General features: G+C 49.8%; 1 protein-coding gene across 25 annotated transcripts in view; it reads left to right on the forward strand.

Annotated features, from left to right (window-relative positions):
* The window catches only part of LOC128901944 (transcription factor 4), a 236692-nt gene that overhangs the window by 178609 nt on the left and 38098 nt on the right, over positions 1-19985 (forward strand). For 24 of the 25 annotated variants that reach the window (XM_054184120.1, XM_054184112.1, XM_054184110.1 and 21 more), the window contains one exon: positions 17664-17769. In XM_054184120.1, the coding sequence (XP_054040095.1) occupies positions 17664-17769 (106 nt within the window). Of the gene's footprint in view, positions 1-16959; positions 16980-17663; positions 17770-19985 lie in introns of those variants that run through there. The other variant, XM_054184129.1, reaches the window with a different exon arrangement.

The following is a 19985-nucleotide window of genomic DNA, read 5'->3' on the forward strand; positions in this document are numbered from 1 at the left end:
TTTTACATACTGTTCACCATTCCAGAAGTTAAACGCGTGTTGGTTTTGGTGCTTCATTGGAATACAATGCTTTTCGGGCTAATCTGCTTCAGGCAGAGATTGGTTGCAAGGTGAGCGGTCCCTGTTCAGCCCCAGCTCCCAGTGGACGATAGCCGCCATCCGTTGGGATGATATTTTTTTTTTAATTATTTTTATTTTAAATTATATTTTTTTTCCTCCCCAGCCTGCCCTTTCTCGCACCACTGGCAGATGTATGGGGAAGGGGCGGGGGGGGGTCACTTCTGATTAGAAGAGCCAGCGTTCAGTGCCTACGGAGAATTCGTGTTCAGTACGGTTTCAGGAAGCGTAGGATAATAGTCTGCTCCAGCGTCGAGAAGGAATAAATATCCTGCCCCCCCCATTCCCGGGGAGCACCGTCTCCCCTGGTTAACGAAGCTCGAGCGCCGTGCCAGCGCACATCTGGCTGGTGAGGAAGGGCTGTTGATTCTGCCAAAGCCAAGAGAGGGCACCTTGTAGGGGAAAATAAAATTACACATGTATAGACAGCTCTGTACTGATCACTTCTGGCAGAAGCCTGTTTCTGATAATCCCCCTCGCTGCCTGAGCCACACACACAGATCTGTGGAAGTCGGAATACAGAATAAGCTGGGCCGCTCCGGTTGCACGCAGAGATCTGCCACAATTTTGAGGTCGCAGTTGTAGATCTTCAAAAGATCTCGACTGAGGTCTTCAATTTGGTATGCTATTAACTCATAGGATGGTAATTTGCTTTCAGTGTCTTAGTGTCTTATTTATAGCCCTAACTATTTTTCATAGCAACTTTTACTGTGCTGGGGAGGGGGGGGGAATTTCCAATAAATAAAATCACGCCATGTTCAACCATCCTTTTTGTGTCCCGTAGCTCTGTCTTTGATCTGAGAGGAAATCACAGCATTTTTAGTTTCATGGGACAAACTCCTCAGTCTGGGGGGGAATAGCTGGTGCGTGCCCCAGGGAACCGGCCGGGATGCGGGAATGCCATCCCTGCCAGTCTTAGCCTGGGTCCAGCACCGCCGCAGCGTTCACGTTTTTCATTTAAAAGCAGATCGTAAATGCTTTCAAAGCACAAGTGTGATGAAAAACATTTTGGGGAAGTTCAGAAAGTTTCGTGCAGAAAGAGTAGACGGTGGCAACTGGGCTGCTGACTCAGTCGGCTGCGTTTCTGAATCGCTTTTAATTGTTGCTTAAATATTATGTATGTGACTATGGGCTCGCACTGTTTGTAACATCGTGATGTCTATCTGTGATGTCCAGCCTGCTGTCCTGCTCACCCAGTGCAATTTTATAAGGTTTTGGGTGCTTCTGTCAAGCTGTCATTTGCAGAAAAAGGGATTTTCTTGAAGTTGCTGTTGTTTTAGTCTCCAGTGAGCCGTCCACCAGATTCCCGTAAGCACGTACACACGTGCAGTGGCTTCGCTGGAAATATTCATGTGCTTAAATCTGGGCATACTAGAACTCCCAGCTGGAGGAGATGCCAGGGCTCTCACTTGCAGAAAAAGACGAGGGGGGGCTGTAAATACAGAGCTTGGCGTGTTGCTGTCTTTGCAGTTACCAGCATGCGGGTGGGAGCGCTTCCGGGTCAGAAGTTTTGAAACTCTCTGCCTTTACCTCTTCCTTTAGAACGGTTGGAATGATTTGGTTCCCTTGGCCGCAGAAGTAACCGTGAGCGGTCTGGAGATGCTGGTGATGGGCTGCAGCGCTGCCCTGGGCGGCGATGGAAGCTGTTGGCGGAGAGGGCCGAATGGCAGGAGGTGTTCCAGGGCTAGCTGTGCTGGAGTGTGGCCTCTACGGCCGTGGTCAGGGGGAGTTTAACCCTTAAACTCGGTCCCACGTCCTGGAAAAGCCCTGCCTCGGTGTGCTGGGGGCTGCAGGTCCCGGGAACAAGAGCGGGAGGACTCCTGAGCACCTCTCCTTTTCCTGGAGAGGCACACAAGGTATTCCAGTGGCAGTGTAAAGACATAGTTTTACAGCTGATCCATGAGATAAGTTCTTGAGTTACTTGTATTCTTCCTGAGAGCTCTGGAGAAGCACGTATGGCATTGCCCGGCGTTGTTTTAAAGCAGAGCTAAGGGTTGTACCCCCACAACGACTGCGGGTCCCAGGCCTTGCCCACTCCTCTTCGTGCTTGAGCAAAGCAGGTGACACCCCAAGAGAAGCTCCACAACTTTATTCCGGTGCTGATGCCACCACGGAGATGTCCTTCGGTCTGATGACGCCCGTTTGCTAATAGATAGGGAGTAATGGGTTTTCTGAGCAGCTCCTTTCCACTTTGTGGCAGAGACACGTTTTTTGAAATATTGCTGTGTCGGGGTACGAAGTCTGGTTCATAACCGTATTTACTTTGAGATACTGATTACTGCGGCTAATGACTGCTTTATTAGAATAGGAATACCTTTGGCTTGGCCTGTGGCTCTCAACTAACAAGCTAATCTTTCAGTGCTCCTGGCAGCCGTGTGTTCAACCGCCTCTTGTAATTTTGAGTTAGGATGGTCATATTTGTGTAAATGCGCTTGTGTGTTTTAAAATCATGTTTTGTACCTATCTCGTTTATCAGCCCCAGCGAGCGCAGCATCTTTTCAGACACTCTTTTCCGCGGTGAGACTGGGCATCGGGAGATAACGGTGTCGCAAACCGGCAAATGTTTTATCCCGGAGCTCGTGATGGTGTGCACAAACCATCATTTTTTCCGTGCAATAATTATGGTGTTAAGAGGCATTTGTATTGTGTGCTCTCTTTCAGCTTGCACCACGTTTGGTTCCTGTTATGCAAATACCGCTTTAAACTTAGAAATGCCAATTTGCATTAATATTTTGGTTTCATATAGCTGGCTATTGCGTTGCAAAAACAAGTGCATTTTAATGAGCGTTTGGCAGAATGTTAAAAAAAGATATGGTGCTCATTAAATGCTATTCTATGAAATGCAGTAGTTTGTTGCCAAAAATCATTAGGATAAAACATAATGCAAGTTAAGGCCCCGAGTGTAGCCCTCATCAAAGAATGCTGCGGCGCTCTGGAGCTGCGAAGCCGTGGTGCTGCTCGCTGCGTCCTGCAAACTGCTCTCCTGAACTGCGAAACGGGACTATTCGGAACTTTTCAGCCTTTCTTAAAACCTGCTCGCCCGTCCCTGCGCCATCGCTCCGCATTTCCATGGCTAACCTTCCTGCTCTGAGCAAGCTCATCTCGGCCTCTCTCGGGTTCCTTTAATTTATCTGCTCCTGCAGACTTTTAAAAGACATAAACACTAAATTGAAAAACAATATTTCATTCCCTAATGCGTTTCAGAGCCTAATTCTGCAGCCCGCTTTTCATTAGGCGCAGGTTTCCTTTGGCATCCTTGAACCAGAGTCCTGCGCGAGTCGACGGCGTTGGCGCGGCGAGGAAGGACCACAGCATCCCTGCAGGTCACCGGAGACGCTCGGGAGGCTCTTCTGCTCCTGGGGGACCTTTCCGTAGAGTTTTCTGTCGTTAGTCCGAATTTATTCTGTATAGAAACATCCACACGCACACACGTATGTCTCTCCCCTCTCCCGTGCCAAGCACCGGGAGCTCTCGGGATTTTCTGCCCCCCCCCAGGTCGCTCGTTCCCCGCTGGACGGAACTGCCTCTGCCTGGCAGCCAGATCACCCCGCGGAAGAAGGAATGCGAGCTGGGAAAGCTCGCCCTCCTCCGACACTTTTTTTCCTCTTTAAAACATTTTTTTGGCGTATTAATACTGGAAGTTCTTCCAAGGCTGATACTTGAGAAGCTGCTTTTCTGCAGGCTGGCTGCAGGAGGGCCAGGACAGGGTTAAAGGAATTCTTTTCTTCATTACTCAGAAGTGATATAGACTTTTCTTTGACTAATGTAGCTTAATTAGTGGTCAATTAAAACTGAACATTGTTGAATTGAAGTTCTTTGATCAAAATCCTTGGCATGGTCTCCCTTTCTTTAACTAGCCACCATCTTGAATTCATTTGGAATCAGTAGTGTAAACAAGTTTAAAACTGGTTCTTTTATAAGAAGTCAGCAGGCTTGTATAGCTGTGGTTTCTTTCTTTTCCTTTTTTTTTTTTTTTAACTTCTGTAGGCGGCAATTCAAAGCGGCGTTAAATGAAAACAGTGCTACACCCTGAAAAGTGCTTTTTTTTTTTTTTTTTTTTTTTTTAAAGTTGCATTAATTAATCAGGATTCGGTGGTTCCTCCTTGTTCCATTTCTCGTCGTAATCTGTATTTTCTCTCCGGTGAATAATTTCGTCGTTATCTGAAATCTGTCTTGTTTCCTAATTGGGCAGCAGTTGTTGGGGGGGTGTTTGGGGACTCTGCAGTCGACAAGCAAGCGAAACCAGAATTGGAACGGGTTTTAAAACCCGTGCAGGGCCTTGGGCTTAATTAGGGAAGTGCAGCTTTAACTCGGGGTGATGTCGAGCAGCAGTAACTTCAGAAAAAGCCTTGATGTAAATTTTGCTTGAGGTGTTATTTTAAGAATGACATCTTAGAAGGTTTCTGGTAAGCGAACAGTTACGCTCAGGAAGGGCACAGTTCAGCTGATGGGCAGAATGTGTCCTCTAAAAACATTTTTTGGTTATATTTTCATTGTTTACCTAATAGTTAGTCATTTCAGCAGTGAGCTTGAACCAAAGACAAAGATGAAAATGCTCAGTCATTGCTAAAAGCTTTGTGAAAAGTCATTGTTAAATGCCCAGCTTTGTTTAAAGCTAAATGGAGCCAGGACACGGCTATCAGTGCTGACAGGGAATAAAGTCCGTGTTAAAACAGCGTCGAGATTTTGATCGGCAGGGCTCTCTTTATAAGACAGATGAAGCAGGCTGAGATTTTCAAAATATATATGTTTATCATTAGCTTTCCTTTAAATGCAGTTATCTAAATGATAGCGTTCATATTTTTTATAATGCCTTACGAATATGATTTAGCTAAACTCTGAAAGAAAACTATATGGGGGGGGGGGGTGTTTGATTTTTTTTCTTTTCTTTTCTTTGGGAAGTTTTGGGGTTGCTGGGGAGGGTTTCCTAGCGATGTCCTGGCCGGCTCCCCCCGCCTGCCCCTGGGGCTGGCCGAGTCACCTGGAGCCCAGGGAGCTTTGAGTGGCAGCCCCGGATTTTGGCGTGTTTGAGTATGTGACACTATTCACGCTCGTGGGACTCGATTCGGCAGGCTGTGCCTGGGCTGTTTTGTGTGCCTAATTTGTGGGCACAATTACGGTGATTGCATAGCCCGGCTGTGTACAAAGGATTACGGCGGAGTCGCGGGCACAAGTGCTTCATTTACATGCAGTCATGGTAATGGGGAAAACACAACTCGGAGCGTGTTTGAAAATCAGACCCCGAGAGTACCCTTCATTCAAAGTGCTTTTTAAACACTAGCAAACTAAACTTCTCAAATACAGCTGCGCGCAGCTCGGGCTCTGAACCGGTGGAGCTTTAACGGCAGTATTAATTTATTCTTTTCTTCCCCCCCCCCACCCCCTTCCCATTTGAACCCGCCCATCTTCACATGACAGAGTTTGAGTTTGAGTCAGATTCGCCCCAGCCCAAATCTGCGTCTCGACCATCTGAATTTCCCATGGTCGCGTTTAAATCGGGCAGGTTCGCACAGCCCTGATACTCTCGATATTAATCAGCTTTGCTCAAAACCTCGCCCCAGCGTAGGCAAGCGCTGCCCGGGCAGCAGAAAGCTTGCAGGCTGCTTTTCCCAGCGCGATCCATCCCCAAAAAAATGAGATTTCAGGAGTTCAGACTTCCGATGTGTTTATTTAAGCCTCGTACTGCTGAGGGGACACGGGCAGAGCGTAGATCTTTGTAGCCCGGCCGGGTCCTGGCTTGGAGCTGGCCTCCAAACATCCCCTTCCCATCCAGCTTCATGCATTTGGGTCTCCTCCTCCTCTTTTGGGTCAAAAATATTCTATAACGTAAATCTCCCGCTGGAAATCATAATGAAGAAGTTTCAACAAATGACTTGCATATTTCCTAACTGCTTCTGCCTTGCTCTGGGCTTTAATTGTAGGAGGGACTAGGAGGAAATTGCTCTGCGGCGATGACATGAACAGATTTCTTTCTTTCTTTGAATGATGGCATTTTCAACTTTTAATCCCTTTCATCAGAAACTGGGTGAAAATCATAGTCCTAAACAATAATTAAAATAAAATTTCCATCTCTTGACAGAGAGAGAAATTGTTTATAGTAAATGTGCCTTTCAGCCTTCCCTCATGCCTTCTCCCAAAAGGGCTGATTAGGATGTAATAATTGGGGATGATAGCAGGAGGAAGACGACAATTCCATTTAATTAAAGATAATTTATTTTACTTTAACTTGGTGATGTCCCACATGAATAAGAGTAGATTTAGCAGATAGATTTATTAATGGGTACTGACATCTCTGCTGACATAAAAAGCAAACATTTTCTTTCCTCATTGTTTTTATTGTGTCTCGGCACCTGAAACCGCTGTGTGTCCCCCCCCTCCCGCCGATCCCTGGGGATGAAGCCATTTCCGCGGAGGGCACAGCTCCTCCTTCGTCACTCAGGTGGGGCTGAGGCGCTGGGTTCCGATCGGGCCCCACCAAAAAAAATCAAACTGCTGGAAGCTGGAACGTGGTCTGGGCTCCTTTCTGCTCTTCACTGAAACCTTCATTCCCACTGGAGCTGGCTGAGCACCCAGTTATCCCGCAGTTCCCCAGTTCAACAGCCAAAATCCTGGCTGCTGAGGGAGCACGCACCCAGCTCTCTGTAGAGAGGGTGCAGACGTGGTGCTGAGGGACGCGGTTTAGTGGTGGACTTCGCAGTGCTGGGTTTATGGTTGGACTCAATGTTCTTAAAGGTCTTTTCCAACTTAAACAGTTCTATTCTGTGGTTCTTTGCTAGCCCAGGGCTGGGCTGGAGCCGGGGAGCAGGGTCCTTGATGGCAGGCTTGGTGTCCTAGCCAGAGTAGAAGAATTCGTAGCCAGTTTCCTGGGGATGCTCCACCAGCCTCAGTCCTCAACGGGGGTATTTCCATCCCTGGTACTCGCCGGTGAAACACGGTTTCCTTTGGATTGTCCCAGTCTCTCCCAGTGTGCCCAGTTCGGTCCCCTCTTTCCCTGTGATCAGCTCTGCCGATTGATACCCACCACGAGGGTTCATCGCTGGGTCTCCAACCCACCACCAGCAGGAGCTCGCGTCAGGACTTTCGGCAAACAGATAAGGTCTAATTAATGATTGTATATGCTTTAAATCATTTGATCCCACTGTGCTAGGTAGATAATGACCAGAAACACTGGAAGATTGCAAAATTAAGGCTCTTTTCTTGCGGAGAGATTTGAGAGGAAAATACGGGCAGATGTCTGATGCATTCACTGTCTCTGCGTGTATTTGTAAACAGAGCATAGAAAATTAAAAAAAAAAAGAAAACCAACACAAAATGGTTCTCGATAAATGCAGTGGAGAAAAGGAAGTTAGAAAGCAGATCGTGAAAGAAGGAAAATGCATGAAATAGTCCTTTTCCTTTTCTCTGTCTCCTTCTGGGAACTCCTTTACTAAAAAAAAGCCCAAAATGCATAAAAACATGCTATCTTACATGAAATGTGAATTAGAATTCACGTATGGGAACTGCCCCTGGAACTCGGCCAAGTGGCACCTTTGTTCTTTTCATCATCACTTTTATTTCTCCTTTCCCACTCTTTTTCCTCTGCTGCCTCTTTATTGCTGTTTGGAGGTCTGGTTCTGCCTTGCTCAGCGTCTTGTGACCGCTGAAATCCTGGGAACTGCAGGATGTTGGCTTAATTTCTTTATTTTTGTCCCATCTCTCTGGTCACAACCCTGGCTCTTTGTCCCTTCTTCCTGCCCGCTCCCTCTTGGTTTTGCTCTCTTGCTTCTCCTGAACGTGTCTCCTGCTCCTCTCCGTTGCCCTCTACGTCCTTGGGGTCCTTCCCTGTGCCCCGCCACAGTGAGACCAGTCTACCCGGTGTCACCATCAGGGCTGGGTGTTGGTCTCACCCAAATTGGGTAAGTTAGCTGACTCTTGAGTCGCCAGCTCCTCATCGGCTTTCATGGTGTCAGCGTCTCCAAAATCTATAATTTTCTCATTTTTCCACACCCTCTGTTGCATCTTCTGTGCTGGCGTGTCTTTCCATCCCTTCAGCCGAGCATGCTCCAAATGCCAGCAGGGCTGGTGACGGGGGCTGGTGACAGCAGGCTCGTGTCTTGGAGAGGCATGACCAGAGTTGTGCTCAAGCCTGAAGGGCACGTCTCGGTTCCCGAAGCCTCCCCTGCTCCCGTCCCCTGGCGGAGGCTGATCCCGCCTGTGCTCACATCCCTGTGACCTGGTGGCTCTAAAAAAAGGAAAGAAAGAAAAAAACCCAGATGGCAAAGCCATGCCCAGCTGATGTCACTCGGCTGGGACGAAGGTTGTGTGTCGGACACTGCTCTCTGATCCTGCCCGCCTCGGCTGGTCTCGCGGCTGGTGGTGCTGGGGATCCTGGGCATCCCCTTTTACTTTGTCCCTTCTGTAATATACTCTTAAAAACATTGAGGTTTTTCTGCTGTGCCCGTCACTATGGCCCATTGCTACTTCATTATTAAATTTCCTTCTCTCGGGATTTTTTTCCCCCTGGGCTTCCTCTTGCTGTAGGTGTCCGTCTCCCAATATCTCCTTAGCCACTCTTTGGCGTTCTCCTTTTCTTGTTCCTCTCGCTCTTCCTTCTCTTTCCCTAATGCCTACTGGATACAGTTGTGTTTTGGTGGGACCTTTGGGTGAGCTCTGCCTCCTGGTTGTTCAGGATCCCAGAAAAACGCTGTCACGTTAGAGCAGAATTCACCTGCGTGTCCCGACCCGGCTGGGGGCGGTGGCGTTTGCTCTCGCGCTGCTTTGCCAGTCATCTGGGATAAAGACAAATGGCAGAAAGAAATCAGGGTCCCAACAGAAAATCTCTGGGTCTATTTATGTTATTGTTGCCTTTTCCGAGTGTGTATTACTGCGCAGGGATGACATAATGTTGTAATTTTTATTTTTTTTTTTTTCTCTAGTTTAGTTGACCCCTTTTTAACTTTGGGCGTTCACGAGATGCAGTATTCAGCAGGCCCATCTGGAAGACATTTTAACTGAACAGGATCTGCGGACTTAGAGGATCATATAGGGTGGGATAAGGGAAAAAAAAAAAAAAAAAAAAAAGGCAGCTAATGTTTAGGGCATGCTGAGCGCAGGGCAGCTCCTTGTGCGAGCTGTGGTTCCTGGTGGGAGCGGAACAACCAGTGCGCGGCAAATAGGTGGTTTGGTCCAGATTTCAGCGTTTCGCCTCAAAACGAGCTGTGGTTTGTAAGGCTGGCACTTTGTAGTGGCTTTTGAGTCGACGTCAGGCTTTGCAAGTTCCTACTCGATGGCATCTGTGAAAGGGAGAGGGAAAGCGGTGCCCGTGCCGCAGCGGGAGGCAACTGGGATGTTCTGCCCAGACCCGTGCTGGCAGGACCCAGTGCGGGAGCACATCCAGACCCACATCCCGGGTGCATCCTGCACGGAAAGGTGCGAGGTCACAGTCAGGGAGTCTCACTCAGATTTTTTTTTAATAAACAGGAGCAGCGGGAGAGGAGATGATCTGGGGCTAAAGCTCCTGCAAAGCCTGCAGCCCGCATCGGGCGATGTGCGCTGGTGGCCGAGAAGGCCAGTGGTCTCCCAGGGGGCATTAAAAAGAGCGTGGCCAGCAGGTGGAGGGAGGTCATCCTCCCCCTCTGCTCTGCCCTGGGGAGGCCACAGCTGGAGCGCTGGGTCCAGTTCTGGGCTCCCCGGTTCAAGAAGGACAGGGAACTGCTGGAGAGAGTCCAGCCGAGGGCTACAGAGAGGATCAAGGGACTGGAGCAGCTCTCTGCTGAGGAAAGGCTGAGAGCCCTGGGGCTGGTCAGCCTGGAGAAGAGCAGACTGAGAGGGGATCCCATCAATGCTCAGCAATAGCTAAAGGGCGGGTGACAAGAGGATGGGGCCAGACTCTTCTCAGTGGTGCCCGGTGACAGGACAAGGGGCAACGGGCACAATCTGGAACACGGGAAGTTCCATCTGAACATGAGGAACAACTTCTTTCCTTTGAGGGTGGCAGAGCCCTGGAAGAGGCTGCCCAGAGAGGTGGTGGAGTCTCCTTCTCTGGAGACATTCAACACCTGCCTGGACGCGTTCCTGTGCCACCTGCTCTGGGTGACCCTGCTCTGGCAGGGAGTTGGACTAGATGATCTCCAGAGGTCCCTTCCCACCCCTGCCATGCTGTGACTGTGTTCTCGCTGCACGACACAGTGCGTGCGGGAAAACCGGCTCCAATAAAAGGATGTGGCAGAGAAGTGATGCCAAGGCGATGGGGGCGGGGGGTGTGGGGGGGTGTGACTGGTCTCACACCTGCGCTGGCGTCCTTTCCGCGGCACTAACCCCCCGCTTCGCCCTGACCCCCGCGGGCCCTGCCACGCAGGTGCTTACCCCGGCGACGTACACTTGTTTTTCACGGTGCACCGTGCACTTAACGGCTCAGCGGGACCTGCAATTTCATACCTCTCACGGGGCCGGGGGGTGGTTTGCATGTGCTTTTCTGTGTCGGGGCTCATATGGTCTCAATTACCATTTGATGGCAACGCCAGGCCCGAGGCCCTTCGCGTGTTTGTCCTGTGAGAAAGATCTGGAAGAGCCGACATCTGGTTTTGATTGCTGCGATTGCAGGTTGATAGAATAAACGCAGGGTGAGGTGGGTGGGTTTTCCTTCCGGCCCCTTGCAGGCCGGGCTGGTAATGTGCTTCACTGGCGGGGCTGCGCTTTTCATCAGCCCCCGCGCCCGCTCCTCTTCCTCTCCCCCCCCCCCACGCCCGCAGCAACATGTGGCCGAAATTAGGGACCTGCGGTTTGAAAAGTGCCCTTCTGCTGGAAACCTGGAGCAGGTCAGCCCACGGAAAGCGGGGGGGTGGGGGGGGCTGCTCCTCGCACGTATTAAAGTACAGAATTTTATTTTATTTTAATTAATTTTTTTTTTAACTAAAAGCTGGGGAAATTCATCCCTAGCCTGGCAGAGCTGTCGCTGGTCTGATGGCAGAGCTGGGAGGAGTGAGGACAGTAGCCGAGTGTGTCCCTCCAGTGGTTGTAAAGGAAGAAATAGTGATTTTATTTAAATTTTAAAAAGAAAAAATAGGTTTTTTTAGTGTTACTAGTGAGAGCGTTTCCCTCTGCGTGCTCTGGCTGGGGTCCCTGCTGCTTCCCAGGGGTCTCGTGTCCATCCCGGTGCAGCCGGGCATTCCCGGGCTGCCGAGGCACCCAGCAGCCCGGCTTGTGCAAACCAGGTTGGGACCAAGGAATTTGGAATACCGAGAGTGCAAATAGCAGCGTTCGGCCCGCGGCTCGCCTGTGTTCCGTCCGGTTAGCCCAAGCCCCCGCGTCCCAGCGAGGCGGAGGTGGGCGGAAGGGGCAGCAGCTCCTGCAGCCAGCGCCGGCCGCTCCAGCAGGTACCCGCTTAAAAGAGTTTTTCCCCCTCTGTTTGCAGCTGACGTCTGCTAATGCAGAGCAGCTTGTTCCAGTGAGGAGGTTTATTCCCCCTGACAGCCCTGATAGCCGCTACGCTTGGCCATTTGGTAATGCACTTATAATTTAATAAATGTTCTCTTTGAGATCTTAATTTTAAAGGAGTTTCGCCATGTATTTTAAAGTCTCTGGGCTGCTGATTGATGGGTTTATTCTCTTCGCAAATGTTTCCTTATAGCAGGTACCTATTTAAGTGGGTTGCTCTGGATATGGAAATACGCTGCTCTCAATCACGGTTGTGTTTTACAGCCTGTGCTTTACGCTCGTGCCGTGCGTGCCAGGTAATAGATTTTTCCTAATTTCACTTTGCGTGGGAAGGCTGGGGTTGCCGAGCCCCATTGCACGCCGTCGCGCTGGAGGGATGCCCTCCCGTCCCACCTGCCTTGTGCAGAGCATCTCGCGAGCAGGAAAATAGAGACACGTTTCAATTTGAGAGGAAAAATGGAAAACTTCTGGCAACGGTATAGCCGGCGCCTGGGAGCGGAGGAGAGGCGGAGGGAGGCGAGGAGAAGAGCCAAGGTGGAAGGGGGAAAGGCAATCTCACGTCTCCTTGCTCGGGCTGGGTTTCCGAGCATCTGCAGCCGTGGCCCCAGCCAGCCCCGTGGAGGGAGCGCGGTGGGTCGGGGAGGTGGCCTGTCCCACCGAGCCTCCGTGCTGGAGGCAGCTCCCGGTACTCGGCCAAGCACAGACCTCCCGGCCGGCGAGGGGTGGCCGCATCCCTCACCCAGCCCCTGCCACCACCAAGCAGCACACCTCCGGTTCACTCAATAGCTAATATCACTCATTAATAGGTGTTTTCAAGGCTGTTTATCCTTTGTTCGGTGGACTCTGGATCCCCAAGGCTTGAGCATGGTGCCGTGGTCCATCCAGCCCGCGAGCATCCAGGGATCTCGGCAGCTCTGCTAACCGAGGCTCTTAAACACCGAAAAACGAAAGATGTTGGAAATGTGTTCCCAGGACAGCGAGCTTTCCGTAAGAATTGTAGAAGAAAAGGTGTTTGGAACTTACAGGCAAGCTCCCAAAAATGGCAACAATGTGATAATTTTTTCATCATGTCATATTACAGAATGGCGTGTTTTTCCCAGATCATTATTCATCATCTCTTCAAACCTCCCAGCATGAGTCAGAGTGATTTTCTAAATTCAGGCTCTCTTTTAAGAATATTAACATCCTTAAATCTATAATATATTTTCTGTCAAATCAGAAAGTCACTTGTACACATCTGCGGTTTACTCTCTTTTGCCTTTTTGCAGACAGCATATTACCGGTTTTACCGGTGCTGTAAATTTAACCCGTTTTACTTTCGCTATTCTGGATCAAGTTATTGGGTTGTTTTCTTTATCAGCACTTACTCCTGATAATTTATGTCTCTGTTTAAATGGGGTTATCGGGGCAATTCCTTCCGTGTAAAATTATCTGGCAAGCATTTCTGGACAGATTATTGATGTGATTAAATAATACACTTCTTGCTTTTTTAAACGTTTTTTTGGTGGAAGAATGACAAGAGGACAGGGGCCAGTCAGAATATTGCTCATCCAGTTAATCGTCTCCTACGCTCTCTTTATTGCCTGTCGAAAATGCTGCGGTCCTGATAGCACAGAGGGAAACAAATCTGGAGACTTTTGCACATTTTAACAGGAGAGGGATTTCCCCCCGTGCTCTCAGCTAATGTCGTGATAACATGAGAATCCCACTGCGATCAAAAATCTGAAAATAATGAATATTTATGTTGGAAGAGTGACACTTCTTCAGGAAAATACAGGATTTTTTAAAAAGCTACCTTATATCTCCTCAAATTCTTCCTGCGACTGAGCCTGTCACAGCAAAATGAGTTAATTTGCTTCAGCCCAGTGGCTTTCACTGTGTGAAAACTGGGCTGTAAAACCACCAGAAGAATAAATCAAGTCTCTGCCTTTAGCGAGGAAGAGTTACACCCAGTTACATGACACTTGGTAAGCTGGCATTTATTTTGGCTATTTTTCCCGTCCCTTCATGCCCGCTAGCCTCCGTCCGCCCTCCCCTGCTCCTCCCGATGCTTTGCTCTCCTTCCCTGCTCCACCTCCCACTCGAGGAGAGCTTTGCTGGATTGTGCCAAAGCCTTCCTTCGGCATCTTTGCACAACCATGAAGAAATTTAAAGAAAAATCCCTGGAGGAGTGTGACCCGGTTGGAATTGCCACCTTGTCCTGGTGCATCACCTCTTGCCATGGCCCAATGGAGCCCCGTCAGCGTGGTGGGCAACGCTGGCACCCGCCTTGGAGACCCCGACCCCGCAGCTTTGGGGTTGTGTTAGACAACACGCAACGAAGCGAAGCAAACTCATACATTAGGAAAAAACTCAGCGAGAGGCGTAAAATCCATACTCATTTTCTTTACAGCGCGTACGGGGAGCTGTTAGACCTTTATAACCCAGGTACTGCAGAAAGCTGAGGTGCAAAGCCAAATTTCCGTTGGTGGGAGAGGGCCCTTTCCGGGCATAATTTTGGTTGAGCGGGAGTCCCGTCTGAAGGCAGTTAGGCCGGATGGCTGCAGGAATTGAGGAAAAACCGAGGGTGAGATGAACATGTATCGTGAGCAGGAGGGCTGGACTGCACGGTGGGAGGACCGTCCCTCTCCTGGGGCGCCGGGGGAGAGGTGCTGGTCACCTCTGGAATAGCAGGAGTGATGACAGGGGACACGGGAGGGGATTTCTTCATCTCTTCCCAGGCCAGGGCCCATCTCATTTTCCCCAGGTTGCGCATGGTGGTTGGGATGCACTGGAATTATTTCCTCACTGATGAGGTCACTAGGTGGTCACCTATCCCTTGGGAAACCTCCCTGGCCTTCAGGGTGCTTTGTGGGATACCTGTCCAGTGACCTGACCTTTGCACCGCACAAGTTAAAAATAACTGGTTTGGGCTGGTTTTTCACCAAAACGTGCGTCAAACTTCTCTGCGAGCCTGGTAACTTCAAGCACAACAAGAAGGGGACAGTTAGGGTCTACTGGGAGCAAGACGTGGTCGCCCCTTGGTAGAGGGGCAATGGCTGTCACCAGTGGGTGGCACGGGCACACGCACGGGCGCCATCCTTCCCAGGAGACCCTCCCTGCTCCATGGGGGCAGCCCAAAGAGAAAAACCCCTGCCAGGCAGCGGCGTGCGCTGAACGAAAGGCCCCGAGCTGTTGAACATCTCACGATATAGCAGAATGGAGGAATTGCCGTCGGTTGGGAAGGGGTGTGTGAGAAGGGGGTGTCTCCTTACCTTCTCCCTGACCGGAGTGCAGGGGTTTGGGCTGACCAATGCCTCCCACAGCTCTCCTTCATCCCGTCTCCCCTGTTCTCCCAGGATCATCCTGACCTCCCTTCCCGTAGCTGAGTCACAGCACTTCTCCTTGCAAGGGCAGAGGGGCTGAGGTCAAGAGGGACTTTCGCCCCAGGTGGAAACCATCCCAAATGTCCCACGCCAGCTTGCTTTCTGCATGGCGCAGCATCCTGAAGGGAGAGGTGATCAGAAAACAGTGATGCTGAAGGTGGCAATATTAGAGCAGGTGACACTTTGGGCCGTTGCAGTTGGTGCCTGCCCTGACCGATGCGTGCAGGGACCATTCTGGGGTCGTGGGCCCCCCCGGTCCCTCACCATCACGGCGGAGGCTGGGACGGTACACCCAAGGGCTGGATACCCCTGCGGGGCCAGGACCAGCCCTGCCCGCCACCTTGCAGGCAGGCAGCAGGGTTTGGCTCTTCCTGGTTAGGTACTTCCCAGAATCCCAGACTGGCAGGGGTTGGAAGCAACCTCTGGAGATCATCTAGTCCAGCTCCCTGCCAGAGCAGGGTCACCCAGAGCCAGGTGGCACAGGAACGCATCCAGGTTGGTTTGAAATTTCTCCAGAGAAGGAGACTCCACAGCCTCTCTGGGCAGCCTCTTCCAGGGCTCTGCCACCCTCAAAGGAAAGAAGTTGTTCCTCATGTTCAGATGGAACTTCCCGTGTTCCAGTTTGTGCCCGTTGCCCCTTGTCCTGTCACCGGGCACCACTGAGAAGAGTCTGGCCCCATCCTCTTGCCACCCGCCCTTTAGCTATTGCTGAGCATTGATGGGATCCCCTCTCAGTCTGCTCTTCTCCAGGCTGACCAGCCCCAGGGCCCTCAGCCTTTCCTCAGCAGAGAGGTGCTCCAATGCCTTGATCATCTTGGTAGCCCTCGGCTGGACTCTCTCCAGCAGTTCCCTGTCCTTCTGGAACCGGGGAGCCCAGAACTGGACCCAGTGCTCCAGCTGTGGCCTCCCCAGGGCAGAGCAGAGGGGGAGGATGACCTCCCTCCACCTGCTGGCCATGCTCTTTTTAATGCCCCCTGGGAGACCACTGGCCTTCTTGGCCACTAGGGCACATCGCTGCCTCATGGGCAACTTGTTGCCCACCAGGACTCCCAGGTCTTCTCTGCAGAGCTGCTCTCCAGCAGGTCAGCCCCGACCTGTACCGGCGCATGGGGTTATTCCTCCCCAGGTGCAGGACCCTACACTTGCCCTTGTACCTTTAATCCAGTTAAATGCTGACACACGAGTAGAAAGTTCCCCCCTGCCCCCTAGAGCGATGGCATCACACCCGCTGCCTCCTGCGCAGGGTGGTGGCTTTGTGGTGGGGTGCTTTGGCCAGTTGGGTGCGGAGCTGCATTGCATCATTTTACCCGTCCAAATAGTCTCCAGGCTTCCCTGGGGCACCCCAAACCCTCCCCGGGTTACCCTCCTTGTAACATTGGGCTGGTCGTGGCCATGGAGCTGCTGTTGGCCCTGCCTGGGTGAGTGATGGTCAAGCTCAGGAAGCCCGAGAGCTGCTGTGCCGCCAGGGGATGCGATGTCCCATGGCCCTGTGAGGATGGAGCCCCGAGGCGTGCGGGGACGTCACCCAGCATTCCTCAGCCTTTTGCTCCCCGGTGTTTGGTTTTGGGTGGGTTTTGCTCTTTTCCCTGAGCCCTTGGCTCCCCCTGCCCCGGCCGGGGGCTGCCGGTGGAGGAGGCCCGGGCCCTCCCCAGCCCGCCGGCGGCCACGCTCGGCCGGGGGAATTTCTCTTCCCTTTTCGCCGTGACCTGCGAACGTCGGAGCAGGCGTTCTGCCAATTTTGTGATCCGCTGCCTGCTTCAAAATGGAGGCAGGAAGGTATCCATTTTCATCAAGGAGATGACAGCGCTTCGGTCTTCCTGACCATCTGGAGAGAGGCACCTCCAGCGCGGAAACAAAGCGCCGAGGAATAGCGCGAGCGTAGAGGCAGAGGGAATAAACTGCGCTGGAAATAATAAATTACCTTATCAGCCTGGTTTGGGGGGGGAGGATTTTTTTTTTTGTGTGTGTGGTTTTGTTTTGGTTTTAAATGCCGTCCTGGTCGAGCTAAACTAAAGCAAGGAGTGCAAGAGATATTTTCTAAAAGGCAAGTTGCAGAAAGCTCTGGTGTATTAGTAAACAAATGTAAGTAAATTAGTGTTTTGGCACACGTACTAAGTTTATTGCACAGACAAATATAATAAGTCCTTAGAAAGGAGGAGTTTTTCCCCTGGTGTGTACACAGGCTGTGTTGGTGGTCTTGTGGAGATCCAGGTTTTTAATAGTCCTTTCAAGCGTCTCTGGAAAGAGCTTGATCCATGGGAATTTAATATCCCCAGATATGTTTGTAATTTTCAGGGTTCTTGATAATGCTGTTTTTTCTAAATTTTATTTTATTATTATTTTTTTTTTAGGTTGGGAAATAAAGTTCTTGACTTCCTTGCAGTGCTTTCAGTTTTGTTCTTAAGTGCTTAAAGCCTGTGCGCTGTCATTCGAGAAAATCAGCATTGTTTCGAGTTCCTGTTTATTTTAAGCTCCGTAATGCTCTAGGAAGAACATATGTACATCTGTTTGTTCGTTTTATTTACAGAAATACATAGTTTGACAAATACCTCGCAAATACCCTTGTTTAAAGCTGGAAAATGTCAGGCTGGAGTTTCTTTTGAAGCTTAAAATTTATTTTCCAGTCACACATATACTGAGGTTTTTTGTGTTCTGAGAGAAGAATTATGTGGTGTTGTGAACTGATTTATACTGAGCAAGGTAAAAACTCAATATTTCTTTCCTGCTTCCTGCTAAAGGCGTACTAAATTAGTCTTTTTTCCTTAGGTTTATGCCCCGTCAGCAAGCACTGCCGACTACAATAGGGATTCACCAGGTTATCCATCCTCAAAACCAGCAGCCAGCACTTTTCCTAGCTCCTTCTTCATGCAAGGTAAGAAGCGGCTTTCAAAAGGAAATCTATTTTGCATACATTTTCCGTGTTTGTATGTTGGTTTGTGTGCAGGCCAGACAGGCTGGCATATCGTCTCGGGGTCTGTGCCATTACCATTAAAATGAAGACCTTCGTTTGACCACGATGAGCATCTTGTTTTGATCCTGCAGCGAAGCAGCATCGTGAATAACTTCCAGCCTCTTATCACCTGAGGTTCTGGAAGCATTTTTTTCCAGCACGCGCACATAGATTATGCATGTATTAAACGCACACAAATTTGTGCGTGTACTTTGTGCGTTGTTGTTGTATGTTAATGAGAAAGATTTTGCCCTACGCAAAGTATACAGCGCTACAAGTATTCTATTTGCCCGTGTATGGAATTAGAGCAACCTTTTTATAATGAAGCCGTTTCTCTCGTGTGAGGATGGGTTAATAGTTTTCATGTATTCGCTGCTACCGCACATATTTGATACAACTTAGTAAATAAAATTCCTAGAGTTTGGAAAGATCCACTGCAATTGGGGTACTCATCCTTTGTTACATCTAGGGTGAAATAATCAGCTTTTAAACACTTCTGTGTATACTCTGCTTTAGTAAAGGGTGAGTAAATCTCTTTAATTCTGCAGGACTGCTAGGCTAAAGGATTTGCAGGGCAAGGGATTGGATTTTATTCTATATTAATATATATACACTTAGAAAAAAAAACCCCAACAACCCATTTTGTGTTCCCACCACTTGAAGGTCACGGGCGCTGCCGATGGCTCAGCTCCCTGTCTCAGGGCGACCATCTCCTGCGGAGCTTTGCCACGTCTCCGGCTCCTCATTCGAGGATGCTCATGGCTGGGGTTCTGTTTCCGCGGGGGGATGAGCTGGCTGGCTGTGAAGGAGCAGCAGGAGGCAGGACCGGCAGGGTTGCCGTCCTTCTGGGACCCTCCTGCCCTGGGTCTGGGGCTCCAGCGCTGCTAGAAGGGTTCTACTGGTCCTCCACCCGCCCTCGTGGGAGGGAAGAGGACCTCATTCGAAGTGCCGACCCCTTTGGTCACCTCCTGGGTGGGGGATCTGCATCTGGACCGTTTCCTGAGCAGTGGTGGGAAGCATGGACTGTGACCGAAAGGAAAACGGTGCTCTTGGCTTAAAACGTGAATAAATTCCACCCAAAGAGCAACCTGCTATGAAACTCCCGTGGAGTTGTAAAGCTGGGGATTAATAGGGTTCTAATGATATCAAATATTTACCCTTTGTAGTGCTTAGCCATTCTGCGGTTTTAAATGTTATCTTCTCGTAGATTCGTATTGAAGACATAAATCTGAGTTAAATGACTGTTCAAACAGCCCTGGGAAGGTGATGCTAGAAGCGCTGCTGCTGCCAGGGCGTTTGAAGTGTATAAATAAGGCAGGGCTGTAGGTGAGACATAATAATTTTTTATTAGACCAACTCCTGTAGTTTGAAAAAAACTGACAACTTTTCCAGCCCACGTGCCCGTCTTTCAGGTCTGCTGGTCATTATCGAAAAGTTACCTTTTCTTTTTTTACCTTTTTTTTTTTCCCCTTTTTTTTTTGTTAGCACGTTGGCATTCTTCCAGTAGAAAATACATTTCACTGCATTGTTATAATTCCATTTCAACATGCCCAGTCAAGTGCAAAATATGCAACCGACTTGATAAAATTTGGGGAGCCCTTTTTATACCCTTCGGTGCCCATTGTACCTCGCGGTGAAGGGGCCTGAGGGATGAAAGCTGTGGGGGTGCAGAGGCACAGGCCGTGAAATCCCTGAAAGGAGAAACCGTACAAGTGGTGCTGCTCTCTTTTTAAACAAACAAAGAAAAAGCAACAAGGAAACAGCTCATAAAACTTTCTGATTGTGGAAACGCTCAAAGTTCAGGAATTATCCGATCGTTCACCAAGCTGGAGGCTTCTCCAGAGCTCGTTAGCCCATCCTCATTCTGTAGGCTTCAGGGATTTTTGTTTCAATATTCAGACTTTTGTTTCTGATGAAATGTGATATAACGGAGTTTACGCACTTGAGTTGACGATAGCAGAGCAGGAGCAAAGGAACAGGACGCTTTGAAGCCGAAGGGATGTGGCTCTAATGAAGCCTTGCAGGATGACACCAGTATTCACCGTTACTCAGTTCGGCTTCATTTTTATTAAAGCTCATGGCCTTACGCTGAAGCGGCGTAGCCCTGCACCCTCGTTAGGGTCGTTAGGATGGAGTTT

This window comes from Rissa tridactyla, chromosome W (assembly GCF_028500815.1).
Source record: "Rissa tridactyla isolate bRisTri1 chromosome W, bRisTri1.patW.cur.20221130, whole genome shotgun sequence".
Lineage (NCBI taxonomy): Eukaryota > Metazoa > Chordata > Aves > Charadriiformes > Laridae > Rissa > Rissa tridactyla.